The 26253-nt window shown below is 41.7% G+C and overlaps 2 protein-coding genes across 4 annotated transcripts in view; one reads left to right on the plus strand and one right to left on the minus strand.

Moving 5' to 3' along the window:
* STK38 (serine/threonine kinase 38) overlaps positions 1 to 16417 on the plus strand; it is a 40977-nt gene extending 24560 nt beyond the window's left edge. Inside the window, 9 exon segments of the mRNA XM_032862362.1 lie at positions 1272 to 1426; positions 5133 to 5235; positions 6063 to 6124; positions 11302 to 11419; positions 12486 to 12609; positions 12822 to 12917; positions 13825 to 13919; positions 14402 to 14496; positions 14498 to 16417. Of these exon segments, the coding sequence (XP_032718253.1) occupies positions 1272 to 1426; positions 5133 to 5235; positions 6063 to 6124; positions 11302 to 11419; positions 12486 to 12609; positions 12822 to 12917; positions 13825 to 13919; positions 14402 to 14496; positions 14498 to 14533 (884 nt within the window). The 3' untranslated portion in view covers positions 14534 to 16417.
* Positions 16418 to 20150: 3733 nt separating this feature from the next.
* Positions 20151 to 26253, minus strand: part of KCTD20 (potassium channel tetramerization domain containing 20) — a 32329-nt gene continuing 26226 nt past the window's right edge. For all 3 annotated transcript variants that reach the window (XM_032862363.1, XM_032862364.1, XM_032862366.1), the window contains 2 exons: positions 25152 to 25262; positions 20151 to 23814 (listed from right to left, as the gene is read on the minus strand). In XM_032862363.1, coding sequence (XP_032718254.1) covers positions 23522 to 23814; positions 25152 to 25262 — 404 coding nt within the window. In that variant the 3' untranslated portion in view covers positions 20151 to 23521. The remainder of the gene's footprint in view (positions 23815 to 25151; positions 25263 to 26253) is intronic.

The raw sequence follows: 26253 nt of genomic DNA on the forward strand, positions 1-26253 counted from the left end.
AATATGTAGCTGCCAGGAGTGATTAGAGAATCCTGTTTTTTAAGTCTTGGGTCAAAAAAAGAGAGCGTTTTAATAAATGCTTTGAGTTTTGTCTGAGTGTTAAAATATCCCCTTTTTTCCAGGAATATAAAAAAATTCCCCCCAAATTATAAATGAAATTTAAAAAAAAAGCATGATGTTCTATTAAAATCAGAGGTTTCTTTCTCTTTTCCTGTTTTCTGACCATAAATGGCTTTATATGGAATCTAAATTGAATCTTTCCTGTTTCTCTTAGCTTTAAACTTCTTACACATATTTTCTTTGCTTTGCTTTTGTCTGACCATTGAATTAGGATCAGAATCTTTTTTTTTCTCGCCATTTTATGTTGCTGGTATTAAGCAGAAATAGTTAAATTTTGACTTTGCAGAAAACTAGGGAGTTTACCTTTTAACTGCTAGAATACTGATAATTGTGTCATAAAAGTTGCATCAAGCATATCAGTGTATATTTAACTACCTATAATAAAACACTGGAGAAAAAACTCCACTGATCTTGGGAGGTGTTCACTCTGTACTTGGGCAGGCAGCCATTACATATCCCAGGAGATAGCATTTTCAGTTCCTTTTTAGCTTTTGTTGACTTCCGCTCTGCTACCTAAATCCCATCTTTTTATTTGTTTATGTTCAAGTGTTTTGTAGGTAGAGACTGGAGAACTTGTTTTCTGCCTCCTCATATATTTACTTTTTGTTTGGCATTTTGGCCTCTGTCTACAACAGAGGCAGTATAACCTATGTGGAAATGACATTGGGTTCTCGGGATAGAGAAGTTCTCAGGCAAAGTGAAAAATAAAGCAATTTTTCCCCAAGTTAAAAAAATTACCCTAAGCAAATTGTGCATGCGTGTGTGTGTGTGTGTGTGTGTGTGTGTGTGTATGTGTGTGTGTGTAAGAGAGAGAGAAAGAAATATCCTTTTTCTCCCCTAAGTGCGGTGGAAATCACTGCTCAGTGGTCAGCATCAGATTAGGTTAAAAGCATTTTGCTCTCTGTGGCTTTGAATTTTACCTTTAAGTGTTAGAGACTACTTCCCATTTCCACCTATAATGGCAGTGTGGGGTCAGTTTCTGGAACACAGAAGAGGCCTGTTTAGCACTGCCTTATGTAGGCAGATAGGGAAGACCTATCTGAAAACTGGCACTTACTCATGTATTGTCGTGTGCGTGTGTTTGTGTGTGTGTGTATGTGTGTGTGTGTGTGTGTGTGTGTGTATGGTGGTTTGTATCTTCTTGTTTCCAGGGGACATGATGACCCTATTAATGAAGAAAGATACCCTGACAGAAGAGGAGACTCAGTTTTATATAGCAGAAACAGTATTAGCCATAGACTCCATTCACCAACTTGGATTCATCCACAGAGACATCAAGCCAGACAACCTTCTCCTGGACAGCAAGGTACTGTGCTAGGAGAGTAGCATGCTCGATGTGTGTTTCCTCATCTGAGCAGTCTCTGGTTTCACACCTGTACCACTTGTAATCGTAGTAAGGGAGCCAGGAACTGCCTTGTATATTCTTCTTTTCTCTCTCTCTCTCTCTTTTTTTTTTTTTTACAGGTAAGTTTGCTGTTACTTCCCTTCTCTGGAAGGTGTATGACTCTATAATTTGATTGAACATTCTTCTGAATAATAAAGGACCTTTTTGAAAATGATTAAGAGGAAAATTGATTTAGAAGCTTATTTTATAATAAAGCCAAAGATAGTCATCTTTTCCTAGCATATAATTAACTCTAATGCATCACCTATTGGGAACCCCTCTGTTGGGCAACCTTATTAGTTGAGGAACCCAGCCAAGAAACAGGAAGTAAGGCAAACAAAAACAACAACAGCAGTCCGTCCCAAAGTTCAGGTTCCAGATCATTTGCCCTCTGCTTAAAGAAGAGTCGTGCTCAACCTCTGTACTGGTCTTGTTGTATTTTTCTTTAGACATGGAAATGAGTTCACTTGCTTGGTTCTTAAACTCACAGCAGATAAGAAGAGAGTCCCTGTGCTGCTAGATTGCTGGCTGCTCCTTGGCAAGTCTCCCCACTGTCCAGACCTCATGTATCTGTAAAGTGAATATATTGATCCAGAGAGGCTCCAGAGTCCCTTCCAGCTCTAAAATTTTAGGATGTTTTGTTCTGTTACACAGAATTGTTGTCTGGGCTGAACTTTTCTTCTACATAGAACAGTGAATTTAATTCTTAGGGTATTTTTCTTTATTCCCATTTTTTAAAAAAGTTGTATTTATTTAAGTAATCTCTCCACCCACTGTGGGGTTTGAACTCATAACCCCGAGATCTAGAGTCACATGCTCCACTGACTGAGCCAGCTCAGTGCTGCCTTTTGATAATTTGCTTGTGATCTTTGGGAAACCTGAGCTATTGGTATATTTTCTTTAAAAAAATTTTATCTTTCTATTTTGAGGTGGCAGGACATTTACCAAATAATTTCTGGGTAGTAGCTAATTTCTTCATAAGAATAATGTATATACATAGTAGAAAATTTGAACAGTATAAAGAGTTATAAAGAAGAAAAATACCTATAACCTCATCATTCGAAGATAGCTACTATTTTGGTACAGTATCTTCAGTACCTCTTCTCTTTGTGTTTATAATTTATATACAGTTAATAGCCTAAAAGTAGCTTGGCATTCTGCTTTTAAAATGTTAATGTATATAAAATTAATTTTCTATGTCATTGTGTTTAGATATACTTTTAATAGAGCAGTGGCCTTACTTTATGTGGTTGGGTTCAGATGCCCTGGTCCTGTACTCTGGGTGTCTTAGTGCAGGCTTAGTTGAACCCCATAGTCTATGTGGAGGTCCAGCAAACATCTTGACGGCAAGGAACTTGGGGCCTCAGTGTGGCTGAGGAGAAGTCGGGAGCCCTTTTAGGTGCACATTCGCTGTCTACAAGATGCTAGCCCAGACTTGTAGAAAAATGTTCTCACAAGCAAGCTTATTTAGGTGTTCAGCTATACAGATTCTAGAAGTGAAATGAGATGTTTTGAGTTCCTGCTGCATACTTAGGATAGCTAAAGAATTCCCTAAGAATGTAGGCTTGAATAGCATTTGCTTCAGGTACTGCTTTTTAAGACACATTCCTTTCTTAGAGGTGTCCAGGTGAAGTCTAGTTTTGAGAACTGGAATTAAACTCTGTTCCTTGACTTGTACAACAAGTTATTTGCAGATACGAAAGAAATGATGCCAGGCTAGCAAGCTCAAAGCTGTCTTCGTTTGGCTGTTTACTTTGTTGTGCATGCATGTGTGTATACACACACCACCAAACCTAATGTGATTTCTGTAAAACAAAACAAAACTTGACCCATCTGAGCAGTGCTTCTGTAGCCTCTTTCTCTATCCTGAGAAGTTTATATGTTAAGGCCTAAGGATGTCCTGAAGGAATGTGGTATGGAAAGACCACAGATGTTGAAGTCACCGGGACTTAAACCTTGGCCACACCACTTCTAATTATGTGATCTTGAACAGTGTAGATCCCTGAGTATGAGGATTTCCTCCTGTATTTTTGGCTTTACTTCCTTATCTACTTGAAATTTCATCACCCCAAGAACACTTGGCTCTTCCTCAGGACTGCTTATGTGCCAGGCACTAGGTTAGGAGCCTTATATGCATTAATTCTCATCATTCCTGCCAGGAAGATACCATTATTTCCATTTTCCAGATGAGATCAGGGGGTTGGAGAGGGTAGGTAATCCTGGTCTGGAGAAAAGGAACTTGAATTGATTTCTGGCTTTGGTTCTGCCATTTCACCAGCAAGCCATTTAATGAGTCTGAGTCATTGAAGTGTGGCTTAAGAGTTATAAATGAGACGACACATTTAAAACATGAGGCTTGGCTCAGAGGAGGTGTAAGTGTTCCTTGAAGAGACTGATAAAGCCAGACACTTAAGATTAAAATACAGTATAGCAACGTTTGTCAGGAACTATGCGATAATATTGATTCTTTGTCTTTGGAATAATTTATTTCTTGGGCTGTATCATAAAGAAACAATTTAAGAGGCGAAGTTACATGAACAAAAATTTGTTCATTTACTCATTATTTCACAATCATTTATGGAGACTGTCCTCTGTACCTCGCATGGTTAGGGTTGGGAACACAGACTCTATCACAGGGGTCCTTATAATCCACATTATATGAGAGTGAAGAATTCGAAATGGAATAAGCATCCAGAATTGGGACAATGGTTAGGTAAAAAATAATGTGCTAAGTCATTTGAATTTTTTTTAACCCACTGAGCCAGCCAGGCGCCCCATTTGAAATTTTTTTAAAGATTTTATTTGAGAGGGAGGAAAAGAGAGAGAGCACGTGAGTGCAAGAGCAGGGGGAGGGAGAAGCAGATGCCCAGCTGAGCAGGGACATGGGACTGGATCCCAGAATGCTGGGATCATGACCTGAGCTGAAGGCACCCCCTCAGTCATTTGAATATTATGTAGACATTAAAAATGGTGATTTTGAAAACCATGTAGAAACACAGGACTATCTGAGTGAATGAGTTTAAGAAGTAATAAGAGGGGGCACCTAGGTGGTTCAGTTGGTTAAGAGTCTGACTCTTGATCTCAGCTCAGGTCTTGAGTGCAAGCTCCACATTGAGCTCCATGCTGAGTGTGGAGCCTACTTTAAAAAAAAGGTGGGGGCAGTCTGGGTGGCTCAGTCAGTTAAGCGTCTCCCTTTGGCTCGGGTCATGATCCCAGGGTCCTGGAGTCGAGCTCCATGTGGGGCTCTCAGCTCACTGAGGAGTCTGCTTCTCCCTCCCCTCTGCCTCCTGCTCCCCTTGCTTGTGCTCTCCCTGTCAAATGAATAAATAAAATCTTAAAAAAAAAAAGTCATGGAAGTATCTTCAAATGCCATGGAGGGTTTAAACTGTTGGGAAGTTTATATTTGGATAAAAAAATAGTATGTAAAAATTGAAATACTTTTATTAGTAGTATTTAATATAATAGGATCTTTTAAAATTTGATTTTTTATTTATTTTCCCCCATAAACAAATTAAAAAAAGAGAGCAGACTCTGGATCTGTAATGGATACTGGAAGGGGCCTGAGAGTATAATGTCTGTTCCCCATCTCTGGATGTTCATCCATTACCTTTTTTCTTCTTCCCCACAGGGCCATGTGAAGCTTTCTGACTTTGGCCTTTGCACAGGACTGAAAAAAGCACACAGGACAGAATTTTATAGGAATCTGAACCACAGCCTCCCAAGTGATTTCAGTAAGTGTAAAAACAGTGGTGTTAGCCTTTTTATCCCTTACCTGGGCCTGGAAGAGCTGTTCTCTTGGTAACCAAAATACGCAGGATGGATTAGGAGATTCTCACAGCATGAGTCTAGAGAATAAAAGTATCCTCCCAGGTGTGCCTGTGGTTTTTATTGTATGATGAGGCAAGATGAGTGCTACCAGATATACTGAGGCAGATATTGAGAAGAGCCGTCTTAGGAACTCTGCTGAGAAGGTTACTGGAAATGAATATAGGGCAGGCAAGCGGAAGTAGAGGACCAAGTCCTGGGACCAACTCCAGATTAGATTTATCCTACGTGCTTCCTTCTGTCATGGCAGAAAGAAACTGATCTTTGTAAGTGTTATCTTCACTCCAGCACTGTGAAACCATTGAAACTATGTAGTATAATTACAGTTCATCCTGGAGTAACTTATACCAAAAATGTATTTTAATTCTGAAGTCTCTGAATATGGACCAGTTATTACTCATGGAAATTACTTGATGGTAATTTTGAGAAATTATCAGTGTCTTAGGTCCAATTTGGGACCTTGGCTGCTGATGAAACTGCAGTCCTGTAATTCTGATGAATGACTGTTATCTTTTGTGGCCACATGACCCACATGACTTTGTGATTCTTGAGCTAATGCTTCCATGCCTTTGATTTGGGTTTACAGACTTGCTGGGAAGTATGTTATCTAGAGTTACTAATGTATGGGCAGAAAGGCAAGACTTTAAGATCTCATGGGGCTTGAACCAGAGCCTAAAAAAGTAGTAAACATACCTGTCTAAACTTGATTGGGACTTGTTCTCTTTGCTTTTAGCTTTCCAGAACATGAATTCCAAAAGGAAAGCAGAAACCTGGAAAAGAAATAGACGTCAGCTAGTAAGTAAAATCTGTGGTTTCTTAAATGTTACAAACCGAGTATGAATAAGTTTAAAAAATAGGTACGTGAATTTGCATTCAACAAGTATTTACAGCATATCTATTCCTTGCTTTTAAGATTACCTTACTAGGACACTGTCATACTGCCAGTGGCACCCAAGGTAATCTTTTGAAAGAGGGAAGATAATATTAGGTTGTTTTGGTTGTGATGTTTTAATGGAGGACTTCATTCTGATCCTTTACTTTGGTGACAACCCCTTTCCTTCCTATTCCACCTGTTCCCTATTTTTATGGTGTTGTAAAGGAGATATATTTAAACTGGAGGTCTCTCAAGATGAAACTTAGTTACAGACACCTTACCCAGAGCTTTAAGGCAGTGGTTTTCAAACTTTTTTTTTTTTTTTAAAGATTTTATTTATTTATTTGACAGAGAGAGATCACAAGCAGACAGAGAGGAGGAAGCAGGCTCCCTGCAGAGCAGAGAGCCCGATGCGGGGCTCGATCCCAGGACCCTGAGATCATGACCCGAGCCGAAGGCAGCGGCTTAACCCACTGAGCCACCCAGGCGCCCCGGTTTTCAAACTTTTAAAAATTTGATTCACTTGTGCAAGTCAAGATTTCAGTTCACCTGCCCCACCCTTTCCTCCTTTGTGGTGGAAAAGAGAACTTGGTGATAAAAATTGGAGAGAAATTTAAGGAAAGTGCTTTTTTTTTTTTTTTTTTTTGGTCAGAGACAGAGGGAGAGAGAGTGAGCGAGCACAGGCAGACAGAGAGGCAGGCAGAAGCAGAGGGAGAAGCAGGCTCCCTGCCGAGCAAGGAGCCTGATGTGGGACTTGATCCCAGGACGCTGGGATCATGACCTGAGCCGAAGGCAGCCGCTTAACCAACTGAGCCACCCAGGCGTCCCAAGGAAAGTGCTTTTAACTTTATAAGTATTTAAGTATGTACATATAACATTATGCCCTACAAGCCTAAAAATAATTATCATTACTGCATTTACCTTGATGATACATTGGAAGTTATTTAAGTAGTACAGATTCACTAGTGAAATATTGCTTTCTAGGCAGACTTTTATTCTGATTCATTGGTTTATATCTGAAGTATAATCTGTATGTCCCAGTGTCTAGTTATTGGAAAATTATAGACCAGAGATAATAGAAATGTATATCACCACATATTTAAGTTTTGCTAGAAACCCATAGTGGATGAAGTAAATGACGGTAAAGCTAAGCTAACAATTGGGTGTAGAAAGCAAGAACAGCAGTCGTGGAAGACGATGGCTAGTTCAGAGTGATGGTCAAATACATGTATCATCTAGAAATGGTGGCACTTCTGCTTGTCGGTGTATGCGGTAGTTACTTGGTGGGTTTGCCAAATACTGTATTTTAGTCAGACTTCCTAGTCAAACACTGAGCTAGAGTTCTCTAGTATCTTTAATAACTCGGTGAGTAGGTCACTGGGAAGTAGCTGTCTGTCCTAGTGGAAATGGATGCCTATAAGGTTGTTTAAGAAAGCATCAAAAGAAAGGCTTGCATTTTTTAAGCCCATCAGTGGGCCTCATACCAGACTGTGCTTTGAGTATAATGATTTTTTTAGTCAGCCTAAGCCCTGGGAGAGGCATTATCTTAAACCAAACACTTCTGGAGACGTAGTAACTGAAATTCATCATGGATATCTTTTTCTCACATGAACTTGGAGATACTTAACTTTGGTATAGTCAGACACATCAGAGTCTCCTTTCCTTAGGGACTCTGATACTCTTTAAGTGTCTGAATTCTATATGTGGTCGAAAAACTGTTTACATAGCTTACTGAGGAAATGTTAGGAACAAATTTGGTCAGGTGTTTCTATTACGCCTCTCCATTGAGTAGTAAATCTTAACCTTGGCTGCACATCAGAATCACCTGTGGGGCTTTAGAACCTATTAATGCCTGGGTCCTACTCCTAGAGATAGATTCAGTTGGTTTGGGGTATATAATCTGGGTATCTGATTTTTTGAAAGGACTCTGGGTGATTTTACTGTACAGTAAAGGTTGAGACTCTACACTGAATGTTAAGTAGATACTGAAGATACTGTTTCTCAAACAATAGCTCCTGCATTATTGGGAAACTGATATTTACCTGTGTTTTGGAAGCTAACAAAAGGTAAGGAATCCTGATTTTTAAAAATTTTTTTAAAGCAAGCCAAGAGTTAACCTTTGGCCACAGCGCTTGCTTGCTTATTTATTTATTTATTTATTTATTTATGTAAAGTAATTTCTGTGCCCAGTATGGGGCTTGAACTCACAACCCCGAGATCAGGAGTTGCATGCTCTACTGACTGAGCCAGCCAGGTGCCTCAGTCTCTGGTTTTATAATAGAAATTTTTTTAACAAATAAGATCTACTTAACATTCAGCTTTGCTGGAATAAATCTAATTTCTAAATTGAGGGGTTTCTGTAGTTTCTTAACCTTTTATGATTAGAATGAATATACTTCTTGGAGAGCATGGTGCATGTCTCAGACTTTAAAACTTTAAAAATAACAATTGATACTTGTATTATGGAAAAAATGGATTCCTACTTTATAGTATATAAAAAATAAGTTGTAGATGGAAAAATAAAAATAATAAAAAAATTTAAAAAAAAACTTTAAAAATTTTAAAATTTTAGAGGAAAGTATAAGGTGATCTTGAAAGGTTGATCTTGGAGTAAGGAAGGATTTTTAAAAAACATTAAGATACAAGAAGTACAAATCATAAAGGAAAATTTGACTTTAAAGAAAAAAACCCCTTTATATATGGAAAGACATAAACAAATGATAAGCCATATATGGTCCCACTACTTTGGAATTATGTTATAGTTCATGTACATATCCTACAACCCAGCGATTCTACCTATAGTCATATGGTCTGAAAAAATTTGCGCTTGTGAACCAGGAGCCATTTATAAGAATGTTTATTACATTTTTGTAATAACAAAAAACTGGAAATAACCCTGTGTCCCACTGACAGAAAATGGTTACACTGTGGGGTAAAATATTTTACAGCAGTGAAAGGAATTGATTACAGCTACATGGAACATCATGGATCAATTTCAGGAACAAAATGTTGAGAAGAAAAAAATCAAGGAGCAGAAGATGCATGTAGAATGATCCCAAATTGCAAAGTCCCAAAATAAAGCTAAGATCTCATTTAGATACAGATGTGGGGCAAAATTAAGTAATTTTTTAAAAGCAGAGGAATGATAAACAAAATTGAACCATAGGGGTTAGGAAAGGCAGGAGGATGGGAGGGAGAGGAGTGCATGTTTAGTTCTAATGACATTACTAATGACTCATTTCTTTAGTTGAACTCATGGTTATTCATTATTATGCTTCATAACTTGATTATTACACATTTTTTGGTATATATCATATATAACAGCACTTAAAAACCGTAATAAAAATGATAATCCTCACACTGGGAGAAGTTATTTCCAATATGTAAAGGATTATGTCCTGAATCAGGATTAATGCCCTGGATTCATAGAGAATTCCTGCAAATCAATAAGAAAAAAGATAATGCAACTAAAAAATGAACGGGCAAAGGATCCAAACTAGAATTCAGAGAAAAAAGACCTAATTGGCTAATCAGTGAATGAATACATGATCAACCTTTCTAGAAATAAAGGAAATGTAAATTAAAACAGCAAGATCCCATTTCATATTCATCAGATTGGCAAAAATTAAAAAGTCTGACAGAACCAGGTGTTGGTGAGATATGGAACACCAGGAGCTCATCCCCACAGCAGGTGTTTAAATAGGTATAAACACTTTGGAGGACAGTTGGAAGATGTCTAAGTTGAAGATGTTCATAATGCAAGACCCAGTGGTACTCCTCCTGGTAGAGAAATTCTTGCTCTAGTGGCCAAGAGGGGTCACAGGAGTGTTTATTCAGGTGTTGTCATAGTGAGACATTGGAAGCCACAGGAGAATGGATAAAAAACAAAACATCGTGACATTTGTATAATGGAGTACGTGTATAGCAGTGAAATGGATGAACCAGAGCTACCTGAATAAATGGCAAAATCACAATGTTGAGTCAACACAAGTTGTAGCATTGTAGACTAACGAGTACCAAGTGAAACCCTTTATTAAAAGTGGAAATATTCAAGAAGTAATATTATGTCACTTATGCAAATCTTCATACAAGCATAGCACAGCAATTCAGGGTGGTTTTGACTTCAGTAGGGAAGGAGGAAGGACTATGGTTTTAATTGTTCCTATAGTTTTTGTCTTTAAAAAAAAAAACAACAACTGAGCTACAACAAATATGGCAGATGATTAACCTCTCTTTAATATGGGCAATAGGTACACGTGTATTGTATGCTGTTTTTTTTTTTTTCTGTATGTTTGCAGCATTCTGTAATAAACATTTTCAAAAGACAACACAGGTGTTATTTTTTTATGTTAGAAATTCTATAATGTCAAAGTGCTTAGATTAGAGCCTTCTATGTGATAAACCCCCAAATGCTGAGCACACTGGCAGGCTTTGAGTATTGTAGTCCTGGTATATGAGAGTAGATTACTTGAATTTAGAAAAGATTCCCCTAAGAACTATTTAGATAAATGAGTACGTTTGGTAAATAGACATAAATTTCTAACCTATAGGATATGAGTAACTTGTAATAATAAAGATTCCCTTTCTAACTTTGCCAAATCAAGGAATATTTATAACAGAAAAAGGGATAATTTAGACAAGGTATTTCATTTTCAAACTGGGTTCTGCCACTTAATTAGTCCTGAGCCCATGAACAAAGCTGTTTTGGGCGTCATATTTTTTTATCTTCTGGTAAAGTCCTTTGCTAAGTTGTGTCAGGACGAAATAGGCTCCGACATATACAAGAAGTATGGAGCCGGGCACTCACTCACTGGGTGCTCAGTAAATCACGGTACGAGTTGTTAAGATGGATACCTCTGTCCTGATCGACCATGGGCTTTGGCTGTATTTAGGAAGGGTCTCTTGCCTCCCTGACCAAGCGTTATTGTTTGTTTTGGAAGTGCTCTGGCAAATAAGTCTTGCCGTGAAGCTACGGGGTATCCTGCTCAGTTAGTTTGTGGGTAGCTGTAGGTGGTGCTTGGAACCTTTGGTCTCTAGAACAGAACTCTGGGCACCCTCCTGCCTGCGGGGCCCCCCTGATGTATGGTACGTGTTTCAGGCCTTCTCCACGGTAGGCACTCCTGACTACATTGCTCCTGAGGTGTTCATGCAGACCGGGTACAACAAGCTCTGTGATTGGTGGTCGCTTGGGGTGATCATGTATGAGATGCTCATCGGTAAGTTGCATGCTTTCAGAGGACTTTTTCTGTAAAGCCAGGAAAGAGTCCCATATTGATAATAGACTTTTTCAGTTGGGGGTGATCTAAGCACTTTTCCCCTCTTGTCTTTTAACGTGAAGTCTCGTAGGTAGAAAGCTTGTGGCCTTCAAATAGTCAACTTTAGTGTCTGGCTTCCTGGCACCTTGTGGTTGCTTTGTTGTTCATTTATCCTGTTCTTCTTCCCCTTTTTCATCCTCTCCTAGCAGCTCTTTCAGTCTCTAGCATTTCTTCCACTTCATTGTATGTGAGAACTTGAACTGGGCGTTGGCCTCACGTACTTTTTACTTTCTTGCTGACCCCTTCCTCTCTCTAAGCCTTCAGAGCATGGAACACTCTGATCTCTCTCCCTCTTATTGGTATGGTGTGTCTGTGTATTTAGGGGACACTGTGGCGGGGTGGGTGGCCATATGCCCGAGAGCACGAGGAGAGGAAGTGTGTCCATGGCAGTCCTGAGTGCGTGAGTCGGCGGCTGACTAGTATGGCTTCTGGCTGCGCTGTCTTTGGGAACTTTGGATGGATGCCTGTGGAGGTGGATATGATCTGTGTGGAGGCCATGCCAAGTAATATGGTCTGAGAGTATTTATCCCCTTGTCTGTTGTTCTCAAGAAGAGGCATGGTGATCATCTTTAAAACCTATGCTTTTTTCCTATTCAACTTGTTTAGCACTTTACCTATATAAGGATATTCCTAGAACAAGGTCGTTTCTCAGTGATATTCTTTCATCCTTTCATTTCTTCTTGGAGCACAGTGTGCACATGTGCAATGCTGTGCTTGTCCTCCTTTCCTTTTCCAGCTTCAGCTGTTAGCTGCTTCCCTTGTGGCACCAGAAGCACAAATTCACTTTGGGCTTAGGAGTTGGAGGGGAAAATGAAAAATTAGTTTAGATGTTTTCTGGAATGAATGGAAGTCACGGAAGAGGTTATGTGGCGGGCGAAAGATGTATAGAATCATATTAAGGAGAATGCTCTTTGTCAGATTCAAAGTTCTGGAGTGTGAAAGCTCCGAAGTTCCTTTTTTATTACAGGCTACCCACCTTTCTGTTCTGAGACCCCTCAAGAGACATATAAGAAGGTGATGAACTGGAAAGAAACTTTGACTTTTCCTCCGGAAGTTCCTATCTCTGAGAAAGCCAAGGATCTAATTTTGAGGTATTCGTCAGAGAACATCTCCCCCACCTCCCATCCAGGTTTTTTGACATGAGTGAATTCATTTTTTTTTTAAACTTAAATTATTACCCAGGTCTGTCCCCTGCTTTCTCCCATTTCTCTCTTTAAAAAAAAGGTGGGGGGAGGGAGGTTATTCCTTTTCTTTTTCCAAAGAGATTATGTGAGGTATGCTGAAAGGCTTCTGTCTTTTCCAGATTCTGCTGTGAGTGGGAACATAGAATTGGAGCCCCTGGAGTTGAGGAAATCAAAAGTAATTCTTTTTTTGAAGGCGTTGACTGGGAACATATCAGGTATATCCATATAAAAACTTTCAGGATTATTTCAGAAAGGCTGTAATTTGCTTCATACTAATTTAGAAGCACCATTATTGGCAAACCAGGTAAGGGAAGAGGGCTTCTTAGAAACTCAGGGGCTTCTCTTGATTTTCCTTCTTGGTGAGGATTGGGAGCTGGGGCTTCCCGTCAGCCATATGCCAGGGATGTTATTTCCTGAGTGAAGTGACATTTGAGTTCCATGGTGAAGGGAGCCTAAGAAGTTTGTTGCCCTTGCTCTTACCTAGAACACACCAACTTCTGTAGTGTTGGGAGCTGCCAGCAGGGCTGTCCCTGGCCATAGGAAGCTGGAGTCAGAAGGGGCGTGTGGAGGGAGAGTGAGCTGGCCACCTCAGGGGCTGTGGAGGGCTGTGGAGGGTGGCCTGTAGCAGCCCTTCTCACCTGGCGCTTGGCATTGGGCAGTTGCCAGACCAAAGGTGAAGACATTGTCCTGTCTTCCATAATTGAGTTCTGATTTGCATTATTCAGAGTTTTACCTTTGGCTCCTTTTTGCCACGTTTTTAACCCTTTCTTCGTTATCACCTCCAGTAGAAGGACAGAACCCCACCTGAGGGGGCGGGCGCCCAAAGGGTTAGTTCCCCTTTTTACAGTCATGAGGGCAGTGCATTAACTTTGGATTTTAATTTTTCTCATGATTTTTGTCTTTCTTTCCAGCTATAGGTCATTGTTAGTTCTATTTTCTCATTTTGTCTGGATGTGGCCAGGTGGCATGGTTGCTCAGTGTCAGAAGCTTTTCAGAGAAAATAGCTGCTGCCCGCCAGTGGATATTCTCCCCATGTCGGGCCAGGGGGATCTGTAGAGAAAGACTTAATTAGCTGTGATCCACATGGTTACTAACCATAGTAATCATGTCTGTTCTTGGCAGAGAGAGACCTGCTGCAATATCTATTGAGATCAAAAGCATTGATGATACCTCAAACTTCGATGAGTTTCCAGAATCTGACATTCTTAAGCCAACAGGTAACATCACCAACAGTGCCTCCTGCTGCATTATAAGCACATTATTGCCCCTCAGTCTGGGGGTTGTGTTTATAGGTCAGCCAGAGGAATCTTAGTTCTTCACGTTCTTTTTAAGTGTTTTCTAGTGCTGGTGCTGGGGAGCAGTGGCGCCCTATTCAACAGAGAATGAATACAGACTCCCATGCTCAGCTGCTGGACGGGGTGGGGAAATCATAAGGTTTTTTTCTTTTGTTTTTATTTATTAAATGAAAGGTTAGGTAACCTGAAGTGACAGAAATGGGGAAGTAAAACTTTAAAAATATTTGTGAAAAATAGGAGGTTCAAAGAACATAGATAAGCAAATGTAGAAGATTCGCAGATTGAAAAACAATTTTTCCCAAGTAGAAACTGTGGTTCCCTTCTTCCCAATGTCATATCCTCGGGACTGAGTAGTCCCTCGGGGTAAGACAGTGAATCAACTCTCACATCTGTTTCTTTCCCAGTGGCTACCAGTAATCACCCTGAGACTGACTACAAGAACAAAGACTGGGTCTTCATCAATTACACATACAAGCGCTTTGAGGGCCTGACGGCTCGGGGGGGCAATACCTTCCTACATGAAAGCAGCCAAATAGTATCCTTGAAACAGAATTCTCAGTGGAGCGGAGTTATTGGTACATCATCACGGTTTTCCTCTCACACACTCTTTTGAAAGAGTTTCCAAGAAGTTTATGGAACCCCCCAGTGTGTCATGGTAAACTCTCCTGAATGTGACAGTAAGTGAATTCTCTTCCATAATACACTGGAAACCTGTAGAACAGAGACAACCATTCCTACCACATCGGCCATAACAGCTGTACTGCTTCTCTAGAAGCCTCCTGAGCCAATTTGATAGATGTTTTGAAAAACTTTTTTTCCTATGTTCATCAGAATGAAGAAGAAACAACAGCCATCATCAAACATTACTGAGATTGTAACATAGACTTACTGTCAGCCAATTTCTGTGATTTTATGACAGACGTGCTTTCTGCCAAGCCCACCAAGTATTTCTTTTTCCTTTACAGCTAAAAGTTCCATAGTACTAAGGAAATAAAGCAATAACAAAAGCCTCAGTAGCCAGCACTCTGGCTGAAGGAAATGATCCACCATCCTCTGAGTGGGTGGTGATGGTGGTTTCTCCCTGTACCTCGGCCTGGGGCGAGTGGCTCCTGTTAGCCTCCATTCATGGTGCACTTTATTTATGGTACTAGGATAAAGACCCTCAATCCATCGATTTCTCTCCTCCTGCCCGTCTAAAACACTCGTGCTGCTTTTCTGAGTGTTGATGGGGGATACTAGTGTGATCCATTGTCGATCTCAGAAGACCCGAGCCACTGGGCTTTGCCAGGGATTGCCAGATCATGTGGCAAACCCTTCCCATCTCTTCACGGCTGGATCAGAAAATCTCTCAGACGGATGTTGTCGTGGACCAGCAGTAGCCACAGGTGCTGCCATCAGGAACTCACTCTGATCCTAGGAACACAGCGGGGAGAGTCCAGGCTGAGGCAGCAGGCCTGGAACTCTCTTGGCTAAGGTGCTGCTCCTGCTCGGTCTCCAGAACCTCCTTGGAAGCGAAGGAACCAGCCCAATAGAAAGTGCAGAGCCAGCCTGCCAATCCCTGTAAAGTTCACTCCCCAGTCCTTGGTGCAACTGTGCTTTGTCTTCTCTTGGTCTTTGTATTTGTCCTCTCCAATTTAAGTAACCATTTTGCCTTGGAATCATGATTACAGATATTTCCTTTGCAGATGCCTTCCTGGGGGATGCTCCTCTCTACCCTAAAGGGTAGCCTACAGCCTGGGCTGACCAGGCCTCTGCTGTGGCATTCTCAAGAGAGACCCTCGGAATTTTAGCACAAAGTGCCTTTTCTTTCACAGATGCCACCACCTTCAGAGGAATTTTGCTGCATCAGAAAAATGTGGAGGCTCCATATTAATGCATTATTTTAAAATTGTTGATAACTCTGAAAGCATCATTTGCACCTGTGTGGTGATTTTGCCTGTTGCAAAGCGTCATGGCCAAGCTGTAGCTGGGAGGCCGCTTTCTGCCAGTCTTGAGGATAAGATCAACTTGAAAGTATGTCCTGGCTGAGCCATTCAGAAATGAAAAATGGGATATCAGAGTTATAGTAGTAAATGAAACTGCTTTGGGTGTTAATGTCTTAGAGGAAGAAAAAAGAGAATATTAGGGAAGTATTAACTTTGGATGAAGGTAATGTTTGCCCCTTAATCTTTCATTCATGGTCTGCTAGTGAAAAGGAAGTAAATGAGATTCTTTTGTGTCACTTTGTAGTTCCGTTGTATTACCAAATAGTTGAGGTTTTGACCCCCAGGTGTTTTTGCAAGTATGTGTGGTAAGCACGGTAGAGAAAAGTTCACAGGAGTGGTGATAGTCTGTGCGTGGGGAGTGGCAGGGGATGATTTGTTTTAGGGGAAAATGCCCACATTTTAGACTTCTGAATAAACAGTGTGAAAACAGTGTGACTATGATGTGTTTTAAAGCAAATGCGGGGGCGCCTGGGTGGCTCAGTCGATTAAGCGTCTGCCTTCAGCTCAGGTCATGATCTCAGGGTCCTGGGATCGAGCCCCACACTGGGCTCTCTGCTCAGCAGGGAGCCTGCTTTTCCCTCTCCCTCTCCCTCTGCCCTCCCGCCCCCCCATCCTGCTTGCGCTCTCTCTCAAATAGATAAAATCTTAAAGGAAAAAAAAAAAATAAAGCAAATGTGGCTTGTAACTGAAAGGGACCAGATTGCTGGTGGCTTCTTTGAACCCGTTTGTGTATCTTTGGAACACTTCATCACCATGTTTAGGCAACATGCTTTTCTGTCTCAGGGAGGCTGGGGCCTGGTTTTTTCCCTGAGAAGGAGTCTTCTGAGTTGGTTTGTACGAAAAGACCCATCTTCTGTTGGCTGCATGTGTTCTTCCCACCCGGCTCAGGCTTGCGGGACAGTGGGCTCTCCCAGGCTAAGGGGGCACCTGCTGACAAGTGCTGTCAGTTGGTGGACATTCGTACAGCTGTTTACCCAACCTGGGGTTGACCAGGAACCTCACAGGCTCTCAGGACGGGACTTCTGCCGAGCCCTCTGGGTCCACCAGAGCAGGAGTCCTGTGGGGTCCCCTCATTAGCCCCTTCTCTGGGTTAGGAAGAGGAGCCTCAGAAAGAGGCAAAAAGAGCGAAGGCTGTCCAGGGTCTGAAGTGCGGGCAGGAGGAAGTTGAACGCAGCCAGAATGTATGTTGTCTTTGCAAAACTTAAGGATTTCAAGAAATATGTTGGAAACCATTGGTTTGGTATTGGTCCTCCTTGCAGATAGTTCTGCTTCCTATTCTCTTAAGGGGGGCTTAGGAAATAGGACTCGAACCATATTGCCCACAGAAGTGAAGCTGCATACTGATGTCCACCCAGTCTCCTCTTCATTCAGGGGTGCATCAGGATTTTCTTCAGTACCTGTTTTTTTTTTTTTTTAGGTTTTTCAAAGTAGGTTCCACACCCAACATTGGGCTTGAACTCACGACCCTGACTGAGATCAAGCGTCACACTCTCTACCAACTGAGCCAGCCAGCTGCCCCCCAGTACCTGTTTCTTTTTAGAATTACTTTCCAAAAGTAAGCTACGGATGAGTTCCTTTGGGATTAATGTTCAGGCTCTGAATAGCAGGTCGCAGGTTCCAAGCTCATCTGTATGGCATAATAGGAGTTCTCTGCCATCAACTGCTAATGCTGTCCTCTCTGAATAGCTTATATGGAAGGCGTATTCGGGTTTCACTCTCTCCCGTTTGTCTCTCCTGGGCCTCTGCGTGTAGCCTCAAATGGTATTTTTTCTTGAACTCAAAGGATTCAATGGATGGTAGTTTCCTTTGCAAGGTAGTTTACATTTCCCTGGAATGACCTGTGAAAGCCAACACTGACCTAAAAACAACCGCCATGATGCATTTTCAGGCATACTTTCAGCCCAAATCATACTGAAGCATCCATCACACACAGAGCACAGTGCTGGGCACTCTGGGAGGCACTGGGGAGCCTATCATGGGCCTGAACTGCAGAGCAGTTGGAGAATTCCCACCAAGTGGCTTAACAGCACGCAGTACCACGGTGTAGCAGTACTGTGAAGCTGACCTAGAGTTGTTAGGGAAGCTGAGGGAAGCTTCCAGAAGTTTTTTAGTTGCAGTGACTTGTAGAGGTGATACAGCCCAGGATTTTGGAGGCCAGTAGGTTTGGTCTTGTGCTACGGCAGAGGCGTGAAGTTATTACTTTGGAAGGAACACTCTGGGGTCTTTGTTACTTCCTCATTTCCCTCTTCCACTTCACCTCATCTAATTTCTGTCCTTAATGTGAAAACATGTTTTCATTATCCCAGGTATAAAGCATACTATTCATTTTCATAGTCATTCCTCTGGTCATGCATGTCCTGACTGCCGTAGCCATTGGCTTCCCTTCAGCCCTCATTGTGGGTTTTTGTTTTTTTTAGATTTTATTTATTTGAGAGAGGAGAGCAGGGGGAAGAGGGGCAGAGGCAGAGGCAGAAGCAGGCTTCCCGCTGAGCAGGGAGCCCCAGTGTGGGGTTCGATCCTGTGACCCTGGGATCAGGACCTGAGCCAAAGGCATCTTGCTTAGCCGACTGAGTCACCCAGGCACCCCTTCAGCCCTCATCTTACTTGATCAACCTGTTGCACACAGCATACTGTTAACTTCAAAAAAACCTGCAAAAAACTGTTCTTACCCGACTTCTTTCCCTCGCCACCACTTAAATGCTAGTAATCATCCAAGCAATGCCTTTGCCCTCTTTTTACTCATGTGATCTCAGTGATCTCCCCAACACCGTGGCTTCAGCTCCCATTTTTTGTGGTGAGGTCATCAAGGTGACCAGCTTTGCAGCTCCATCCCCAGAACTCTAGATCCCATATAGCCAAGAGCCCTTAGACATCACCATCTGGAAGGCCTTGTTCAGGTTCAAACTAACACTACTCCAAATGGAGCTCCTCTTGCATCCCATTGCCTTTTTGACTCCGTCTACTCAGCTGTCCAGCTGGAAACGTCTTATACAGCTCCTGTCGTAAACAGGCACAACTCTGGGGCATGACCACCCGTTCCACCAGTGCTTTCGTTTCTTGCTACATCTACTGCAGTGACCCCTTAGCTGAACTCTTTGTCCCTGGTCCTTCCCCTTTCAAGTCCACTGCCCTCCATGCTGCCAAAGAAATTCAACTTTCAGGTTTGATCATGTCATTCTCCTGCATAAAACCCTTTCAGGCTCCCAGTCGTTTATATAAATGAGAGCAAACACCTTTGAGGTAGAAGGGTCGTTCCTCACTCTGGCTTCATCTCTGCATCATCCCATCACCCCATCTTCCCTGATCATTTCACCTGTGCATCTTTGCTCATAGTTAATTGGTCTGAAATACCTCCTCCCTGCATGTTCGTGGATCCAAGACAACTAGTATTCATTCTTCATGACTTGCTTCCTGTATCACTTCTAGAATTCGCTTGTGAACTCTCCTCATGGTAAAAACTGGCTGCTCTATCATTTTGGGTTTCCTGAGTGACCTGGACTATTCATAGATCTGTTTTCCCCGCAAGTATAAAAACCCCTAGGAGAGGAACTATGTTCTGGTCATTGTGTCCCTGTGGTCGTGCAGTGCTTGGCACAGAATATACCGAGCGGGTCTTGTCTTCAGAGCATGTCCTTAACCTTTGCTGGTAAAGGCGGGCCTGCCGGGGAGATGCTGGCTTTAGTGCCCCATGAAGTTGGATCACCAATAAGCTCCCAGGCTAAGTGAGCTGAGGAACTCCAGAGGCACCTGACTAGAGTTGGGCCAAATCAGATCAGAGGAGGAGCCAGAAGCTTTACAGCAATGTTTCCAAGGGAACTGCCTTTCATTCCTGCCATGGCTCCTCGCTTGTTTAAAACCAGAACATAAAAGTCTATGAGTCCTCTTACATTCCAGATTTATACTTGGCTTTATGGGGGTCCTATGTGGTTGGATTTGAGGATTCAGGAGGTCTTGAATGTAAATTAGCCAGGAACTCAAGAAAGCAGACTATTAGGGTTCTGGAACTGTGAGTTATAGACAGAATGGGAAAGGCATGCCCTGGCTCAAAGTGACCCTGTGGCCCCACAGGAAAAGAGGTTCTGTTCTGGGCAGTCAAGATGCTGCTGCTTTGGGTCTCTTTGAACATCTTGACTTTTAGCTTTATTTTCTGCTAAAAAAACAACATGGACACAAATGATAATATTTTATTATAGAAAAAGCATCCCACATAAAGGATTTCGTAAACACTGTAGGTGAACAAGTGCAATTTAAAAAAGTAAATACAAAGTAAAGAGGCAAAATCTACAAGCATTTTGCCTAAATTTAAGAGAATATGTAATGTTCTCCTGCAGAAGTGATCCCACCCAGAGCACGAATGTGGCTCCGTGTCCCCCAGTGAAGGCAGCAGGTATGCTTTCTGAACTCGTATGCCCGTTTTAACAATTTCAAAACAATGGCAAGAAGTGGCATTGAATAAATTACTAAAACCCTTTGATTCTTAACTTTCTATTGAAACTTGATTTAAAAGACTCCATATCACACTTTGACAATTTGACTTAAAGCCTGTGCCAATTGTTTTCTGAAAATATATCCTTCCTTCCTGGGCTTATTCCACAGTATTTTCATAGACCTGTATACATTAGATGACATACTGGTTTCTTGGAATTTAGCGTAAAATAATATTTGCTATTATGTATTACACAGTAAATGTACTTTCTAGCTTCCTTACCATTTTTGCTGTCATCTTTTCAATATTCTTCCTCCACTTTGGAGAAACCATGATCATCTCACCAGACACACGTTAACACTCTGCCCACTCTCCAGCTCAATGCCAAATGTTTCCCAATCAATGATACACGATAATGATGCATTCTAAATCTCAAATTCAGGTTCCTCTTGGCTTGCTGAGCTACCTCTGAGTAAGACAGTCTGAGCAAAACCATCTTATGAAGATGGTTCAGTATACACAGCCTGGCTTACTTATTTAGGCACTTAGAAGAAAAACAAAAGACCCAGCAAACCTGAGTTCCACCTTTATTAGAAATAGCTCTTGCCCAGCTGGCCAGTAATGGACCCTGAAGGGAATAACTGCACCCCAGCCCTTGTCCCTGTGGGGACTGAGCGGTCCTGCCATCATGGACTGTGTTGGCCCCAGGAACAGAGCAGCTATGGCTAAGGGGAGCTACTAAATCAGTGATGCTGGGCTCCAAGCCGGGAGGGTGGTGGGTGCAGAAGAGACCTCCCTCTTCACCAGAAGGGACCCGTGGGCCCCACTTTTCCCTTCATCACCACCATCTAGTGACACTGGCAGGTTTACCTGTATAGATTTCCAGTTCACCCCATGGGTTGGGGCCAAAAGCACATTAACCCAGTTTGGGTGGTGGAGGGAGAGAGGGAGATCTATTTCTTGAAAGCCTGAGGAAATTAATCACTTACATAGAACAGAGTGCAAAGTACACGCCATACTTTCATAACTGGCTTTTTACCTAAGCAAGGACTAACTGGTTTTAGAGTGTTAGCTGCCGCATGTTCACACTTGAATGTTAATAGAGAAGCTGGAGAACAGAAGTTACACTTGCTAGACTAACACAGTTCATTCAAATGTCCTTTGTGGTGGCATGGAAGGAAGTCAACTGAGAAGCAGAAAGGAAGCACCATTAAATGATTATCTGGGCTAGACACCTATCAGTGGGGAAGAATGAAATACTGGCATGGTCAAAGACAAACCTGACCTCAAATAGGAGTCAAGGAGTTTCACAGACATAAAATTACCCTCTGGCTACAAAAAACCCTCACCCTAAACTTTAACCCTTACCATCAGCCTTACAAGCTAGATGCTAGTGGTAGTCAGAACTCTGGGCGGGAGATGGCTCAGTTTAACCCCTACTACTACTATTTTCTGAATAACAAATGGAGCATCGATCTCCACTGTGATTGTGGTCACATGCACAGAAAACACACTTCTTACAAACATTCTTGTTCTTCAAGCCTGGAAAGAGCAGCTTTTGACACCCATCTGACTTTACCTTTGGAGGACTACAACTAGGGCAGTCAAAATGGAATCACCCAACTTGCCCTATGGTATCTTAAGGAAATGGAATTTAAGAAAACTAGTCACGTTATCTTAAAGAACTTAAAGGAATCTATGTACCTTTTTGAAATCTGTGATGAGTAAAGGCTCTGGGTAGGTGATTAGAAGGCCAACCTTTACCATAAAATAGATTATCCCTAGACACTTAACATCTGACTCTAGACTCTAAATTTAGCTCTGCTGTTAATAGCCATGAGGACACAAGGGAAAATGGTTCAGTACTGGGAGGAATGGTCTGGGTTGTCACACACCATGCATTATTAACGGAGCCAACAGATCAAACAAAATTACTAGGCCTAATACCCCTTCAATTCATCTGTCCTTTGGGGATGACAGTAGTATGGTTTTCTAACCCAGTGTGAGCAGTGTGATAGGCTACTTCAAGGACAAATATCCTGATCCAAAAAAAATCCCACAGTATGTAAAGAATATACAAAGAAATACAAAGAAAAATCCTGCACTGGGACAAGGGCTGGGCAAGTGATGTTTCCCTACCCAGCTTCACCCCAAATGCCCTCTTCCCTGGAGCTTTTACAGGTCTATGGAGAAACAGAGCGCTTGTGAGAAATTTCTGCCCATCTCTTGCAAGCCTTTCAGTCACATCATCTAAGGAAAGTTTCCCAGCCACACTCACAGCAATGTGCTGCTTAGGGAGAAGACCTGTGGCTTCACACCACATTCCAAGCCATGATAATCAAAGTGGCCTAATCTGAACAGGTTCTTCTACTTGAGTTGTGAATTTCATTACAAATGATCATTCCAAATAATTTCTTTAGACTCAAAAACCTTGAACGTAAAAAGGTTTCATAAACATTGTTACACTATTACTAGACTTCTGTCAAAGAAGCTGTGTGGTTTTGAACTATTCATTGCATTAATGAAAAAGAAAACTTAATTTAAACTCTTAAGAAATCTCCTTTTGAATGTTTTAGATGAGAGCCTAGTTCTTCCCAGATGCAGGTCTGGGCACAGAGGCCACCAGGAATGGCATCTTCACGGACCCCTAATGAGAATACTATTACCGCCTGCTTATGGAAGCTAGAGATTGTCTCTTTTTAAGGTTTGGTCCCTTTGCTGCTAAGTAACTTGCCTGGTATAAGACAAACAAGCCAAGAACAAGGTATAAAGGATAAGAGGACAGCTTTGATGAATATGAGGCAATAGGAGCCTTGACTTCCTTTCCTGCTTTTTGCAGTTGTGCAAAGACTCCGTAAATGGCACCAGACCCAAATTTTTCAAGTTACCAGGGCTGCTGCAAAGCCGGTAGCTTATTTACCAGTGCTTTTTTATCCCTTGCTGGAGGCACAGACTTTTCAGTAATGACAAGGACACACGCTAATTGTGGGAGAAAGGGAAAGGATGGAGAAGCAGGTCTCCTGACACTCAGGGGGAGACAAACCATGGGAAGGACTGGCTGTGGGCATCCCAGACAGAGAAGGGCTCCGAAGAGGCACAGTCCACAGCTGGCCCTAATCCTGAAAGTCGCTAGATGCCATCTGAGAAAGTGGGGCATTTAGCCGGTCAAGTTCATCCACTTGAGGTGGGTGGTGCATTAATATCTCCTGGTCCTCTAAGACATCTTCTCCAGCAGCTACCAGATTAGTGAGGGATTTGCTTCGGACACACTGGAAATCCACATGGCGACTCTTCCCTTCTTCCTTTTCCCAGGACATCTGGATAAAGGGGCGCTGCACATAGTTATAGATTACTTCAGAGCGGCCACCGGGCCTTCTCTTAATTTTTTCTTTGCAGGTAGGATAACCTGAAACAGAAGAAGGCCATTCTTATGACTCCGGGAAGTTACCCACTCTAGATTCCACGCTTTCTCTTCTCTGACCACATTAATTTCCTCCCAAATTCAAAGGCTGGGGAAATGACTTCTGACCATGCCCTGCCACTCCCAACAACATCCTACATGCTCACTTCCCACCCATCCAGGTTAGTAGGTCTTGTTCCTGGAAGGGAAGTAACAAAAATTCTATCTCCTCTAATGGCAGGGCAAGAACAGCCTCTTAGTAATTTCAGAAGCCTGTACTTACAGGCACCAGTGCCAAAGAAGAGAAATCCTACTAGGCCATGGTGAAGTCCAGTCTCTAACCCTAGTGCTTAGAGAGCACACTGTAGGAGAAGGTTAAGAAAGCATGTAATGTGTACCTTAAAGAAAAAACAGGGAATTTGCCTGAAATATCTGAAAGGCTACCACATGGAAATGGGAGAAATTTTAGAGTAGTTTCAGAGGCTAGAACTAGAAGGAAGACTGAAGAGATTGGAAGTTATCTACTAGATACATGGAAGAATGTTCTAATGGTACGACAGTCTGATGGGCTGCTCTGGGAAATGGAATAATCCTTATCACCCCGTTCCCGGGGTTTCCAGTGACAAAGGAGGGACACAATGGAAAGAGGTTTAATAGACCTCAGAAATCTCTTCCCACCTGCAATTCCAACCTAAGTCACACACAGTAAAGACCTGATGGGTTCTGTAGTAAGACTGAGACAGCAAGAATAGCAAAACAAAAGAGTCAAACACTCATGAGGGGAGACCAGGACGGCTTCAGCATTCTTGAAGAATCAGTGTCTCAGACCCTTCCATGGAGAACACAGGTTGGGAGCCACCTGCTCATGACCATTTCAAACCATTCTACCAATACACACAGACATTCCTCAAAGGTGTGTAGTGGAATAAATCCAAATTTTGAGTCTCCAAAGCTACAGTTTTCAGAAGGACCCTTCCCGATCCCAAAAATCCTCACCAAGACTGCTGGTAGAATGGCTCACTCACTTGGTAAGCCCACAGGCCCTGCTCCATTTACCCCCCAGTGTCCTTCGCCCTCACTGCTCTTTATCCCGAAGCAGTACACCCGAACTTATTCCTGCAGCTGCTTTAAAGCATTTATGACTAGAAATAAAATGAAAAATATAAGGGTAAACAAACAAACAAAAAAAACAGGAATCCTTCACACAGGTAGGAATGTAGTTTTCATTGTGCCCATTCTCCAGGTCCTCTGAAAGCCGGGTTTTAAGGATATAAGCTGTGCCTACAGATACAGCCTACTCTCTTGAGCCATGCAAGCTGAACACTAACTGGGATATTTATTACCTTCAATTCCAATGCGAATATTTTTCAGGCCTCGCTCCTTTAACACTGTTTTAGCAACATCACGATTCTCAATGTATTTGAAGAATCTATAGAGCTTGGAGCTATAAAGAACTGGAAAAAGAAAAACTGAGTTAGTCATGGAGTAAAGACTTCTAAAAGAGGAGGGAGATGAGCTAACAGAATCAGCCTAATGAAAGGTATACCTGACTCTGATGGGAAAAAAAATTCAGCTGGATCACAGATGAAATGTTAAGTAATGGATCAAACATAAGAAGGAAACGACATGAGAAATTCTTCTAGTCTCAGGGTGGGGAAGACCTTTCTGGGTACAACATAAAACCAGGGGCCATAATATAAAAATTGATACATTCAACTACCTAAAAATACAACATCTCTGCTTAGCCAAAACCACTGTAATTAAGCTAAAAGAAAACAAAAGTCAATTGGAAAAAAATACCTGCAACTCACATTACAAAGGGCTAATTTTCTTACTATGTATAGAGTGGTCACAAATAGAGAGCCTTCACAAATCAGTTCTGTAATGAGCAAAAGCATAAATAAAGTTATAGAAAAGGAAATTAAAAGGCTTTTAGAAATTAAAAAGATGGTAAGTGTTGATCATGAAATGAGAAATGCAAATTAAAACATAAATGCAATGCTATTTTTTACCTATCAGTGCGACAAAGAAGTTTAGTAAAATACTGTTTTGGTGAGGATGTGGGAAACAAACCTGTCATATATTGTTTTGTAAGTGTAATATGGAGAATTTAGCAACACTTACAAAATTATGAAATAACAAAGCTTTGGCACACAAATTTCATTTCTAGGAAGATTATTCTCTAGAGATACACATGTGTGAAGACTGTTTAAGAGGTATTTACTGCAGCATCATTTGTAATTTATAGTTTCAAAGTTCAACAACAGAGCCAGTTAAATCAGTCACAGCACAGTCACATGGTGGAATACTATACAGCCATTAAAAAGATCGTGGAAGATTTCTATGTTAGACATGGTGTTGAACAGTCTGTAGGACATGGAAGCATTTGGAGAAAAGGAAAAACCGTGGATGTAATTGCTTATGTATGTGCACTGATTACATCTG

This window comes from Lontra canadensis, unplaced genomic scaffold (assembly GCF_010015895.1).
Source record: "Lontra canadensis isolate GAN:19392208 unplaced genomic scaffold, GSC_riverotter_1.0 scaffold23, whole genome shotgun sequence".
In the NCBI taxonomy this organism is placed as follows: domain Eukaryota; kingdom Metazoa; phylum Chordata; class Mammalia; order Carnivora; family Mustelidae; genus Lontra; species Lontra canadensis.